Here is a 14,735-nt window from a genome sequence, read left to right as displayed (position 1 = left end):
AAGTTTCCTAAAATTCACTCATTTTAAAAAACAGCTTGTTTTCCCGCTCACTAATCATTGACAGGTCTAGGCCCTGGGGATTGTTTGTTTCTCTCAGCACTCACCATCAACTGGAATGAGACTAAATTAAATCCTGACAGATACAGCAGCAACTGGAGTTAAAAACAAATAGTTAGGACACCAAGTTCTACTAAGCAGCAGGGCACCACCAAACCATCACTCCTGCTTGAGACCAAAGCAATGGCATGGTGTCCCCTGTTTTTACATCTCAAGAACCAACTCATGCCCATTTTACCATCTCTCCTTCCAACAAGGTCCTGATGGTCAGGGCACTGGAAAACAGTTCACACAACTGTCACAGCCAAAGCCACCATTAAATACTCGGGTAGTTTAAATGAAGCGTAATTACAAAGCACCTTCAAGATTGTGTTCTGTTTAAGAATGTGAGACTGCTTGGGACCAACCACCCTTAGACAGATTTAATTTATCATCAGGTATGGACTGTTTCAGTGTAATGCCCAGAATACAACTCCTTGTTGGTTCATATTCTGAAATACTGTTACACTAATGGTAATTCAATAATGAGCTAGTATCAAAGAAGTGTTAAATCACAACCAGACTTTAAAAACCCAACCCGGTAGCACATAACTGCATTTAAAAAACATGGCAGATGCAAGAGAGGGTATAGAAAGGAGCAAACTCTCCAGTTCTTCAGTGTGATAAACTAATGGAAAGGAATCTAATTGTGTCCTCCTTACCATCAAAACATCAAGTATTGCAATGCAACAGTTCTCTAGTGAAAGCAGGCTTCGTACCATGGGTGATACCCAGCAATCATCACTAGGATTGTAACCCCTTTGCAGACAGTTTTCCTTAAATTATATCCATCTCCCATTTAGGCTTGGAGTAGCTTGAAAGAAAAGTGTATGAAAACCCATGCAGCTGAGTTTCAGAATTTGGAACAAAACTATTGCCAAAATCTTGGAATTGTTTTCTACTGCTCACCAAGAACCCAGGTGAATTAAAGTACCATTAGACACACACACACTAGCGCCATTGCTAAGACTTTTTACCGTACTCTTTGTAGGACAGGACAGTACCGTGGAATCTTAATTTACGAAGGGTTGTTCCACCCCAAAAAATTGCAACATGCTACATTTAAGTTGTGGATTTCTTTTGCTTCGTATCATTGCATGTAAAAAGAAAAAAATCTCTTTAAAAAAACATTTGTTGCAACAGACTAGAAAATAAGGTATCACTCCCTTGAGCTCAGAAGTCTCAAATCTCCTTTGCTAGAAATGCGTAGCTGCTTTTGTCAGCTGGTTGCTGGGATCCCTTTTCCCCCCTCAATTGTGGAAGCCCTTACTCAGCAGTCATGAACATATTCAAAGAGGCAGACACCAGTGCCGGGTGGAGATCTTCATCCTGTTGGGGTACCACTGCTTCTTAGGTCTCTGCCCCGTTACTACATTTCCATGGTAGCACACAGCTGCCTGCATATCAGCTTTCCAGAGGCAAACAGAACAGGGGACAACATTAACAGAAAGGAAAAAATGCAATGAATAATTTCATGAGTCATGTTCAAACCAATGGGGGGGGGGGGGGGGCAGAGGGGTGTGTGACCAAGCAGTGAGAAATAGAGCCACAAACTGGTGAGAGCTACAGGTGCACAGCCCTCTGTTCAGACAGGGCTGCTGGGATCCCACCAAGGGTCAGAGGTCAGCATTAAAAAGGCACATGCACAACTAACCCCTTTTTTTTTTTTTTTTTTTAAAAAAAAGGGGCGCTGAGAACCCACGGAAGACACTGGCAGTTGCAAGGGCTCAGCCCCTCCGAAAATCAGATCTGTATGTGGGTAGCTGTAACTGATGGTAAACTCTTAGACATAAAAGCACACCACCACTTGCATTCCTCACTGAACATCTCCTCTGAACGATTGAAAAGAGGTTTCAGAGCGCCGTTCACAGCTTGCCAAACAATACGCAGCAGCCCGTAAAAATACCGCCGTATTCTACAGCAAGTGCCCAAACCACTACAGGTAACAGGAACACTGCAGTGTTCTGGGCATTCACTGTAGTATTTCTCTAGTTAAGGATTCTTTTGCCTAAGCATCTGTAATCCCTTACCACGGGGGCCAGGGGTGCGTGACATGTTAAATCTACCTACAAGACTGAGGTTTTTATTCTTTGTGCTCTACAAAATATCTTCCTACCCTCCTTACTAGGATACTTACTAACCAGGTTGTTATTTCTGAACTCTGTTTGCCTTGTTAGGCCATGGCCCCGAGGACTGGGAGGTCAGACTCGCTCTGAGGAAGGAGCTAGATAAAGATTTTGAAACATAAGATTCTAGTATAATTACTGGGCTGGAGGGGAGAAAGGGAGAGAAAAGACTGATGCAAAATCAATAGCCCACTAAAAAGTGATCCTTATTGGTTCTAATACACAACAAGTGAGGATCCAGGCCGAATTACCACATTTGGGGTGGTTGGTTGCTGCAGAGATTATGACATTTGAAGAAAACTCTTACAGCCCTAGTTCCTGCTCTGGACAATCCAGATTGCATCAGTAAATGGGGTTTGCTTAAGATTCAAGAGCCAGTATGGACACCATTCTAGAGATGGACATTTGGGGAGAAGAAGATGCGGGTTTTAAACTGTTCATGACAGACCATCACAAAGCAGAGGCAAGAATAGTGTGGGTAGTAGCTGTCCAGCTTCCTTCACAGCTCTCTTCCGACCACACCTTGATTGTCACCTGCAACTCTCCCACTGCTGATTCTCCTATGAGCAGATTCTGCTAATGGTGCAAAATAAATGATGGTGGTACGCTTGGAATTAGACTAGGATCAGACACATTTGTGATCTTTGTCCAGTGTGACAGCTGAAAGGCTGGTGTACTAACCCCTACTGTCCCACACAGCCAGGTGCTCCCATAGAAAGGAACAGGTGGTTTTCAGTCTGACTTTAGAACGCTGGTCAGAATCCAAGGTGCAACCTCCATTCTTGTGAGACTGGTATTTCATGTGGCAGGAGAGTGAGTGAAGCGGAGCATAGTGGGTTGTTGCCATAGGACGACTACTACGTGCTAGTCACATAGTGCCTTTCCTTAGAGGCTCTCAAATTGCTCTGCAAACTGATTAAGCGTCACATCACCTCTGTGAGGGAGGGAGATGATATCCTCATTTGATAAAGGAGGAAACTGAGGCTAAGGGACATGGTCACACAGCAAGTCAGTGACAGAACCAGGAGTTCCGACTCCCTGGTCTGTTTAATCACTGGACCATCCTTCCTCCTCAGTTTCATGCTATTAATGAGCCTTATACATTTTGCCCACTTTAATCAGGGCTGGCCACAAGCACAGCCTAGTCAGGAATTCACCAGGGCACCTCAGGAGAATAGAGCAGAACCTCAGTTACGCATGCCTCAGGAAAGGAGGTTGTCTGTAATGCTGAAATGTTGAACTTTGAACAAAACATGCTGGTTGTTCTTTCAAAAATTTACAGCTGAACATTGACTTAACTCCACTTCGAAACTTTACTGTGCAGAAGAAAAATGCTGCTTCTAACCATCGTAATTTAAATGAAACAAGGACAGAAACAGTTTCCTTACCTTGTCAATTGTTTTTAAACTTTCCCTTCATTTTTTTTAGTAGTTTACGTTTAAGACAGTACTATACTGCATTTACTTTTGTGTGTCTCTCTGCTGCTGCCTGATGGCATATTTCCGGTTCCAAATGAGGTGTGTGGTTGACTGGTCAGTTTCTAATTCTGGTGTTCATAACTCTGAGGCTCTACTGTATTTGTATCTGCATGGCCATTGGCTAACAAACTGCTTTATGGTACAGAGGCCACCCTCCAAACGAGGTCCCAGCTCTGCTCGGCCTGCACAGCAGCATGTGCTCTGTGGTTTCAGTTGTAAGGGGTCCGAGTCACATTTAGGAACTAAAGTAGCAGCTGCAGACAGATCTATCTAGCCAACCATGGGCTCAAAACTTTGCAGACAAGGAAATGAGGTGAACAGAAAGGGGGAGGTGTCTGCACTTAGGGTACCCAGGCACCAAGGGCCCTCCCTAAGGGTAATCCCATTGCCAAGGGATGGGGAAGTGGCAGATGTTTCAAGATCACTCTAGCCGTCATTGCACAGCATTTAATAGCCTTGTGATCTGCAGAAGACTTGTACTTTCTTCCTGCCCAAGGGAGAAATGGGATCAAAGTTAACATGCAGGAAACCTGCTGAACAGAGCAAAGTTCCCAGCTCCCCAGTCTGCTTTGGCCAGACAACAAATAGTCCAGTCCCCGCCCCACACCCAGTACAGGATTAGTCACATGTGCCTTTAAAAGCTTAACCCATGTATAGTTCTAAAAGGGAGAACCAAGCTGGTAGCTCTCAAGCAGTTTGGTCGGTTTGAACAGAAGGGCCCTGCATCAAATCTGACAAGACAGGATGAAACCCACACAGTGACTTCAGTGGGGCAGCTGAGAAGCTGCTGCCAGGCGTTTCCTATATATACCAACCCTGATCTCTAAGAAGGGCCAATGTGCACAGTGAGAGCAACCGCTGTGTAAGCGGCCCAGACCAGCTCTCACGTTAGCTGTGCAATCAGGTTTGCAACACTGAACTTTGGGGTGGGGTGGGGTGGGGTGGGGGGAAGAGATTGCACACAAGATCCATGCGAGGAAATCTAGTGAATGGGTTATTTGCAGACAGCATCACTCTGGTTAGTGTCGGTTCAGATGACAGGTAAAAAGAGGGGTAACAGTTCACTGAAACAGTATACAGCTGTGGCTCAGTACAGAATCTAGAACGAGTGAGTGTGCGCACCTCGGAGACAAGAGGTCTACAGCAGTCCAAGGATAAGAACGTTAAATACAAAAAGGCCCAGGGAGTGTCATGTCGCCCCCAGAGATTCAGTGCCGCAGCAAGGGGAAAAACGTGAAATGGCAGGCGGCTTCCCGGATCCACATCTCAGACTCTCGCAGCTTCCAACCCTCTGCATCTCCCACCTCACAAGTATCTAACAGGTCATTCTCTCCGCATGTTACCCTTGTTTCCGAGTAAGGAGAATTCACAGTGTTCAGTAGTGATCAGATACAAAAGCTGTTTAGTCTACAGTATCCTAGTGCTGCTGCCTCTGATGGTGTAGCCCCTAGAGGTGGAGCTCAGTGCCAGCAGCTGGAGGGAGAGGGAGTTTAGAACAGCAGACAGATCAGATCGCAAAGGCACGGTTAGACTAGGTGGACACAGGGTTGCTTTTTTAGAAGATAGTGGTCTCATACTTAGTGCTGAGGGTCCTCTTAGAATCCTGTTTGGGTTCAACAACCCAGGAGACACTGGCATGAGACTGGGAGTCTTGGTCCACTTCAGATGGCTCCAGCTGGAAAATAGTGGAGGGAAAGAGAGTACAATAGGCAACTTGCTCACCTGGAGAGTCAAGCCAGAGCTGGAGACACTCAAAGAGCATTCAGCGAGAATGAGGGGCATCTCTAAGCTACCAACATACAATCATACAAACAAAACATGGAGGGAAGCAGCTCCTACGCTGAGACTGGCAAGGAACCCTGATCAGATTTGGCCAGGTCTTCAGGCTAAAATCAGAAACATCTGTACTATACTACCCCAGGCCCTGAGCCAATCTACCCAGAGTTCTTTGTGGCTTGGGGCCCATCTAAGTATTTATTGACTGAGCCAGCCTGCCTAGTTTCACAAGTAACAGGAAAGCAGATGATCCTCCAGGGTGGGGACACAGCTCCTGCAGGTAGATTTCTCCTTTTATCTGATTTGCTCCCCTGGCCAAAAGGACAGCTCTTCCTTCCCTCAGCCTCCTGATCTTCCAGTGCGATAGTGATGTTAACCGGCTCAGAAGCAGCATGTTCTGTGTTAGTGGAGCTGTCAAATATAAAGGGAAGGGTAAACACCTTTAAAATCCCACCTCTGCCACCATGTCAAGGTTCCTTCCCCACTCTGAACGCTAGGGTACAGACGTGGGGACCTGCATGAAAACCTCCTAAGCTTACTTTTACCAGCTTAGGTTAAAACTTCCCCAAGGTACAAATTATTTTACCCTTTGCCCTTTGACTTTCGCTGCTACCACCAAACGTCTAACCGGTATTATTATTATTAGGAAAGAGCCCGTTTGGAAACGTCTTTCCCCGCAAAATCCTCCCTTACCTTTACACCCCCTTTCCTGGGGAAGGCTTGATAAAAATCCTCACCAATTTGCATAGGTGACCACAGACCCAAACCCTTGGATCTTAAGAACAATGAAAAAAGCATTCAGTTTCTTAAAAGAAGAATTTTAACAGAAGAAAAAGTAAAAAAGAATCACCTCTGTAAAATCAGGATGGTAAATACCTTACAGGGTAATTAGATTCAAAACAGAGAATCCCTCTAGGCAAAACCTTAAGTTACAAAAAGACACAAAAACAGGAATATCCATTCCATTCAGCACAGCTTATTTTCTCAGCCATTTAAACAAACAGAATCTAACGCATATCTAGCTAGATGACTTACTGTTTTTGGATTCCTAGGCAGAACACCTGGAACATCTACAAAAAGTCTTCGAGCGCATAAGGGAGGCAGGACTAACGGTTAAGGCTAAGAAGTGTCAAATAGGCCTAAACAGAGTGACTTACCTTAGACACCAGGTGGGTGAAGGAACGATCAACCCCCTACAGGGCAAAGTGGATGTTATCCAAATGTGGCCTGTCCCAAGGTCAAAGAAACTGGTTCAATCCTTCTTAGGCTTGGCCAGTTATTACAGGTGATTTGTACCGCAATACAGCCAAATCGCCACCCCACTGACAGACCTAACCAAAAAGAAACAGCCAAATGCCATTCAGTGGACTGAAGAGTGTCAGAAGGCCTTTAACCAGCTTAAAGTGACACTCACGTCTGACCCTGTACTAAGGGCCCCAGACTTTAACAAACCGTTCCTAGTAACCACCGATGCGTCCGAGCGTGGTGTGGGAGCAGTTTTAATGCAGGAAGGACCGGATCAAGAATTCCACCCTGTAGTGTTTCTCAGCAAAAAGTTGTCTGAGGGGGAAAGCAACTGGTCAGTCAGTGAAAAAGAATGTCACGCCATTGTCTACGCTCTGGAAAAGCTACGCCCATATGTTTGGGGACGGCGTTTCCACCTGCAAACCGCCCATGCTGAGCTACAGTGGCTTCATACCACCATGGGAAATAAAAAACTTATTCGGTGGAGTTTAGCTCTCCAAGATTTTGATTTCGACATCCAACACATCTCAGGAGCTTCTAACAAAGTGGCTGATGCACTCTCCCGTGAAAGTTTCCCAGAATCAACTGGTTAAAATCGTCCTTGAGATGTGGAAAATACTGTTAGTCTTTATATACTTGGTAGACTATTTAGAGGTGCATGTGTCTTATTAACTCTGTTTTTTCCTAGAGCTCCAGAAAAATCCTGGCCAGCGTTTCACCCTATCTGTGATTTGGGGGGCGTGTCATAAATATAAAGGGAAGGGTAAACCCCTTTAAAATCCCTCCTGGCCAGAGGAAAAACCCTTTCACCTGTAAAGGGTTAAGAAGCTAGGATAACCTCGCTGGCACCTGACCATAATGACCAATGAGACAAGATATTTTCAAAGCTGGAATGGGGGAGAAAGAAAGGGTCTAGGTCTGTCTGTGTGATGCTTTTGCCGGGGACAGAACAGGAATGGAGTCTTAAAACTTGGTAAGTAATCTAGCTAGATATGCGTTAGATTCTGTTTGTTTAAATGACTGAGAAAATAAGCTGTGCTGAATGGAATGGATATTCCTGTTTTTGTGTCTTTTTGTAACTTAAGGTTTTGCCTAGAGGGATTCTCTATGTTTTGAATCTAATTACCCTGTAAGGTATTTACCATCCTGATTTTACAGAGGTGATTCTTTTTTACTTTTTCTTCTGTTAAAATTCTTCTTTTAAGAATCTGAATGCTTTTTTCATTGTTCTTAAGATCCAAGGGTTTGGGTCTGTGGTCACCTACGCAAATTGGTGAGGATTTTTATCAAGCCTTCCCCAGGAAAGGGGGTGTAAAGGTAAGGGAGGATTTTGGGGGGAAAGACGTTTCCTAACAGGCTCCTTCCTAATAATAATACCGGTTAGACGTTTGGTGGTAGCAGCGAAAGTCCAAGGGCAAAGGGTAAAATAGTTTGTACCTTGGGGAAGTTTTAACCTAAGCTGGTAAAAGTAAGCTTAAGAGGTTTTCATGCAGGTCCCCACGTCTGTACCCTAGCGTTCAGAGTGGGGAAGGAACCTTGACAGGGGTACTACGGGGCAGTGAGTTCTCAGCACTGGAGATAAATATCATCAGCTCATCGTTGGAGCTCATCTGTGTCTGCACCTGAGGAACAAGAGAACGGGCAAGAAGGGAACACACACAAAAAGCAACGAAGCAAGAGACAGGGCCATGGCAAAGACATGGGAAAGCAAAAGGGAGGCTTTCAAGAGAGCTGGGTCGCTTGCTCATAGTTAAGGAAGCTCAGGATTGTTCATGACAAAACACAAGACAGCACGAAGGGTAGAGACCTTAGCTCCTTGACTAACAGACTGCAGCGGCAGGTAGGAGGGACGGTGTGTAGTACAGGAGTGACAGTAACAACAGCGACTATCGGGAGGGAGCGGCACCTGGGCAACGGGAGCAAGCAAAACACAGACAAAAAGGTGACATTAAAGGAAGGCAACAACCATCCCCAATACCCTGTCAAGTACGCTCCAAACCGGTCATCTCCTGGTTGCGTTAATGGATCTCTCACTACTGCAGGATACAAGTTAGGTGCCCAGCCCTATTGTCAGTTCTTCTCTGGGATGTGCACGGCTGGGGAATTGCCCACACTAAATTCGCCCCCTCAGCCCCAAATAAATCTCCCACCATTGCTAGCGCTACTACAGGTCCACCAGTGGGACCTCGAGAGAAAGCAAGGAGCCAGCAGGCATAAAACCTCTACTGTCATGTTGTGTACTCAGCACGGAACTACAGAATAAAGCACCTGGAGCCTGGTGTACACTGGGGTTCCCACCCCCCCATAATAATCTTATTGTGAAGAAAAGCAGACAGGGAAATTGAAAGCGTATTGCATGGGAGGGGGAGGGGTGTGCCACTCCACCATCTACTGCGATCACACCATGCAAAATACAATCAAGAAGCCACAAATCTGAAGCCAACTGCCCCAAGCATACGTACTGCGGATTTCCTCATGCCGACTCTGGGTTTAGGCACCGGTTTGGAAGATTTCGTTTCTATCATTTCCGCTGTCGAAGCACCGGTAGGTTTTGATTTTTGGGCTTGGAGGGCCAGCTGATAGGCGACTTCAAACGCTTGTCCCAATGTCAGGATGATTTCATATGTCAGGTTCTTTGGAGAAACGACACAGAACAATTTCAGAGCACCACACTACGCTAGCTACGAAAATCCATATACTAGTGGCAAATAGAAAGCTTCCCTTGGTGACAGAGCAGGGGCTAGAACAAGCACCACCCATAGGAAGGCCAGCCGTTGACTGGAGGCTGAGTTGGGCCTTTGGCCTCCACAGATGGCCCCATTCATCTTTGGTCCACAGTTGCAAACCCTGTATGATCTGTTGCAATAGCTATTCTCCATCAGCTGACTTTGCCTCCCCCATGGGTGGCACCGGACTCCAGTCATGCCTGCAGAGTTGGCACGGAGCAGCCTTTGGAGCCTGCATACCACAGGTTTGCCCCCGCTGGCATGCAGAACTGTCTCCAAGACCATTATTTCCCTTTCAACAGTATTTCACACTGAAAAGAGAAGGCCTCCAACATGTCATACAGGGAACATGCCTGAGAATACAAATGAGCCATGTGCTAACGCGCTCCACCCTGCACCACGTGTGAAAAGGCTCTTAAGTCAGCCAATTACACAGTACGTAATTGAGAACGTCAGGGTTTTGTTCACAGCACATTCCCTGGGAGCAAAAACCCCTTCTCCGTTTTAGTCTGCACTGGAGGCTTCAATAACGAAGCCAGGGAAATGTTTTTATTGTCAATAGAGCTGCGAAGGGAAAAAAGGGATATTTTGGTGCGGTAACAGGCAGAGAACCACTAGAATGGGATTGGCATTTTTTTTTTAAAATGGTTTCCATCTAAGCCTGGGCAATAGAACACTGAACACAGATATAACGAACCTGAAATGTACCACGGTTACTCCAAATTAAAATACGCCACCGGTGACTTCCTTATTAGGCAGGCCAAATAAATGTTTAAAGACATTTTTCTATTACTGGGCTAGCATGATACATTTCACTCCTGGGTGGGGCTCAGTGTGAAGTAAATTATGCAGCAGACGCTGACCTCTCTCTACTTGCCACACATCAGCTCTGCAGGGGCAGACCGAAATGCAGATTACAAGCTACACACAGCAGTCAACTGTTAAACGACCAGTCCCACTTACACAAGACGGGAGAGTTAGTGGGGTTGATGTGGGTTTTGGTATATTACTGTTGTGTACAGGGCAAGCAAGACAGTAGGAGACAGCAACAGCAGTATGCTGTGAATCGGAAAGTAACAATCCTTTTGCTGTCATCCATACGCCTGTGTCCACGGCTGCAATTGCTTATTGAAGGGTTAGCTGCATTAATAGGATCTGACGCCACAGCATGTCCTGGGTAGGGTGAATTTGCTGGAGGTGCCTGCTAAGATGCTCAGTAGCAAAGTGGTGGAAAGAGCACATTTAAGGCCACTGTCAGACTCTGGGGAAGCCTCCCAAGGTATGTGGCAAAAAAATAGTTGTCCGGGTCATTTAAACTGGACAGACCCAGGCATGGCCTACACACAGGTTTGTGTCACTGCACCTATTGTGGTGGGCGAGAGGGGGTGACTTTTCTATTGAAATAGTTATGGTACAATCCCCCAAGCGAGGATGCAGATACACTGGCATAAAGACTCTTACACGAGACAGCTGATAGCCATACAGGAAAGGGAATAAGCAATACCACCATTAGGCACCCTTATACCCATGTAGCTGCAGCCGCGCTAGGGGCTGTACTGGTATAGTTAAAGCAATACTGTGTGTAGACCAGGGGTCTCAAACACGTGGCCTGCCAAGCTCCCCATACCCCCGGAATTATTTCCTGTGGCCCGCCAGGCTCCCCTCTCCCCGCTTCCCCCAGCGCGCTGCATCCCCACTCCTCTGCCTACCTAGAGGTGCTTCCGGCCGCCAAACAGCTATTTGGCAGCGCTTAGCGTTTTCCAGGAGGGAGGGGGGAGGAGTGGGGAGCCATGCGCTCAGGGGAGGAGGTGGGGAAGAGGTGGGGCAGAGGCGAGGATTTGGGGAAGAGGTTGAAATGGGGGCGGGGAAGAGGTGGGGCAGAGCCTCATGGAAGGGGTGAAGTGGGGGTGGGACCAGGGTCAGTGATGCAGCCCTCGGGCCAATGTACTAGTCCTCATGTGGCCCTTGTGGTGATTCGAGTTTGAGATCCCTGGTGTAGACAAGGCCCGAGTCCCTGAAGAATCACTGGAGGGAACGATCTTGCCCCAAAGGATGGGCTAGGAGATGAGGTTTTTTCCTTCTCCAATTTCTCTGTGAAGAGCTTTAGTATGACACCCTCCACTGTCATCTCTGGCAGCAGAACACGCATCATACATGGATTATCTACCAGTGCACAAGGATATGGCAAGAGCTGGCGGGGACAGCTCAGTGCTCTAGGCATGTCTGGAACAGCACTCCTTGGATTCACAGGTTCAAATCCCAGCAGTGTCCATTTGGCCCTTCCTCCTCGTGAGAGACAAACCCAGTTCCATGGCAGGGCTTTGCCCTCGTTTCTTGGGGAAATTCCCCCTTGCCCCTGTTGTGCAGCGAGCTGGTCAGTGCCCTCCACTCCCAGAGGCGTCTGCCGCATATGGAAGGCTTGTGCAGCACTTTGGGACACAAGGCAGGGCAACAGCCCTTTCGTGCAGACATGCCACTCACCACATCGACGGTGCTGAAGACATGGCAGTAGTGGTGGCTGGTCTGCAGGTCCTTGGTGATATAGGCAAACGTGCAGAGATCCTCGGGGTCCTGGGCCGCGCAGGAGATGTTCCGGATTTCGTGCTCGGCGATGACATTCTACCAGAGTTAAACACAGGCAGCCAATTTTGTGGGATATACAGACAGCTGGATTGTCCCACACTCTCTCCTCCTAGGAAATAATAGCCACCCTGTTCAAGCTCAGCAAAACACCTAGCTGAATGCACGTAAGAGGCCGTGATAAGGGAATTCAGGTACAATTGAGGAGAGGTCCTGACTGTCCTTTCCAAGTGATCTTAGTGCTTGTAGGAAGGTTATTCTACTTCTCTCCATTCTAACAGACAGGTTGACACAGGAACAGTTGATGCTTCCCACCACAGCAGGACCACATCGCCCAGGGCCATTCTTAAATCAACTCAGAGTTTTCACCATGTGTTACTACTACAGTGATTTGAAGATATTTGACAAACAGAGCAGCATATTGCAGACGAAGGGCAAACAGACAGATGGGAGACGCTGGCAGTGAGAGAGGCCCTAGCTGCCCCAGTCCTTGTCCCACATCTTGTCAGAGTCAAAGGGAGGACTTAGCGAGGTAGTTTGGTTTCTCAGGGAGTAGCTCACAGCTAGCCCCAGAAGGACAGAAAAAAGGGATATGGCATATTGCAATGCCTGTGTCCTAGAAACCAATTCTTAGTCTAATGAGATATGTAACAGCACCACTCAGAGGGGGAAGCAGTATTCCCAGGCCGTGCAGCCGTACAAGTGGTCAGCCAGCAGGGAGCGCTAGCGAAAACGGTTAGATCCTCCCGCACCAGTAATGCTGTGTTCTTCTACAGCAGAGTGTTTCAGAGTCCAGCACGGACAGTTAGTGCCTCAAAACATCCCCATGTGATAGGCTGGACTTAATCTCAGTTTACAGAGAAGGAAACCCAGGCAGAGAGATTAAATAATTGATCCAAGGTCAATGGAGCATGTCAGGGATAGGCCTGAGACTAGAACCCAGTGTGACTCCATCCCCTCCTCCAATCACCAGATAACACTGCCTCTGACACATGGTGCCGGGGAACAGAAAATCCAGCTGGGTTCTCTCTGCCTCCCCCTTCCCCACCGGCAATAAGGATTCCACATGCAGAACAGAGCTGCTGACTACTGATGCAGGAGGCTGATTCGCCTGTGACCAGGCTGGCTCCATGGGGCTAGCCAGAGCGTACTCTTGTTTGTGGCTGTCTAGTCAGCGGATAGGACAGCTCACATACAGCAGGTGAGTGAGGAGAAAGGTGCGTGTGCTGTCCCATCTGACCACTAAGCTGAGGGAATTCTAAGCGTACCTTGTTAGAAGCATCTATGAACTTCACCCCTTTGTAAGTGATGGATAATATTATGGTTGGGATCTTCTTCATATGCTCCGTGGATTTCTGCAGAAATAAGAACACACAGATGAATAGGTACAAATTAAACACTTCCTCCTTCAGTGGAACTCCACAGGTCTCATTTGGGGTATTACTGGGAGGGATCTGAGTAGCCAGCAGAGTGACAGTCACAGGAGAGTGTGGAGCTCTCGGCGTGAGTTTTTGCATGGTGCTCCAGACCAGAAGAAGGGCCCAGTTTGGTACCACTGTACGCGGTGCACCTTGTGCAGCAAAGGCCCCTCTTTTTCAGTGTTTGAAATGTGAAGGGGGGAAGGGACAATTTGGTGACATGCAGCCTGAGAGGAACAAACATTTCACCCCAAGGCTTTCACCAGCCGTGCTAACAGCACCATTTCCATGCACTGGGCCGGCCTTCCTCCTGAGCAGCCACTTCAGCCCTGCACAGAGGGAGACTCCATGTGCAACCTCAGTCACCAGAAGCTTCACACTCAACACCATCCATGCTTCTCCAGGCCGCCACCCACCTACCCTCATCTTTGCACAGGCATCCTGCGTTGACTCCGTCCCTCGCAGGTCTTTGATTAACATGGAGCCCAGATACTATTGGAAACAAGGAGAGGAAAGGATGCTGCAGTTAACTGGCTTCATTGAGCTTGGAAGCCTCAAAAGCCGCTCCTGCCCCCAAAGCGACGTACAGCAAACTCTGCTGAAAAATCCGTTTCCCCACCCCCTCGAAGGAGAAAGGGTCACAGGCAGGTCTCACTCCCCTTCTTTACACCCTCCAGCAGTATTCCGGTTGTAGTCCCCATCCTCCCAGCTCAGCCGACTTGTCTGGACTCCTCCCAGAGCCAGTCATGGCTGTAGACCAATGGCTAGCGCCTGCTCCCTCCAAGGGACTGAGCACAGGGCTCTGCACAGCAGTCCTAGCTAAGCCCAGGGATGGAGACCAGTGACTGAGCCAGGGCTCCCCCAGGAGGAGCGTGCACACTCCACCAGGTTGGCAGAAAGGATCCTCACTACAAGTGCCATGGTGAAAAGGGGGCTGCAGAACACCGGTGAGGGTGAGCGTAACCTTCCTGCATGGTGAGAACTGAGCACAAACTCCGGAGGCTTCCCTGAAATCCACTTACGTTGGCCTCGTACCCGCAGGACTCGAAGATGAGCTTCTCAGGCTGGTGCTGCCAACTCTGAACAGGCGCATACGGTGCAGCGAGACTCGGGGGCCTGAGAGTCAGTCTGGACTCACGATGCTCCTCCTGAGGGGACAAGCACAAGCGTAAAAGCCTCAGCGGACCCAGCCAGACATCTAGTTCTGACGCACGCAGCAAGCGAGACAGGAAGCCCCGGGGAAGAGTGTCTAACCAACACCAACGTGCTTCAAACAGGCACAGTGACACA

General features: G+C 47.9%; 1 protein-coding gene across 10 annotated transcripts in view; it reads right to left on the bottom strand.

Annotated features, from left to right (window-relative positions):
* Positions 1–765: 765 nt before the first annotated feature.
* Positions 766–14,735, bottom strand: part of ANKS1A (ankyrin repeat and sterile alpha motif domain containing 1A) — a 151,292-nt gene continuing 137,322 nt past the window's right edge. For 5 of the 10 annotated variants that reach the window (XM_074936414.1, XM_074936416.1, XM_074936422.1 and 2 more), the window contains 7 exons: positions 14,468–14,593; positions 13,866–13,937; positions 13,296–13,382; positions 11,929–12,066; positions 9,184–9,354; positions 8,529–8,627; positions 4,628–5,375 (listed from right to left, as the gene is read on the bottom strand). In XM_074936414.1, coding sequence (XP_074792515.1) covers positions 5,256–5,375; positions 8,529–8,627; positions 9,184–9,354; positions 11,929–12,066; positions 13,296–13,382; positions 13,866–13,937; positions 14,468–14,593 — 813 coding nt within the window. In that variant the 3' untranslated portion in view covers positions 4,628–5,255. Of the gene's footprint in view, positions 1,505–4,627; positions 5,376–8,528; positions 8,628–9,183; positions 9,355–11,928; positions 12,067–13,295; positions 13,383–13,865; positions 13,938–14,467; positions 14,594–14,735 lie in introns of those variants that run through there. The other 5 variants (XR_012636007.1, XM_074936415.1, XR_012636008.1 and 2 more) reach the window with 5 other exon arrangements.

Source organism: Natator depressus, chromosome 21 (assembly GCF_965152275.1).
Source record: "Natator depressus isolate rNatDep1 chromosome 21, rNatDep2.hap1, whole genome shotgun sequence".
Taxonomy (NCBI): domain Eukaryota; kingdom Metazoa; phylum Chordata; order Testudines; family Cheloniidae; genus Natator; species Natator depressus.
This window is presented reverse-complemented; position numbering and strand designations above follow the sequence as displayed.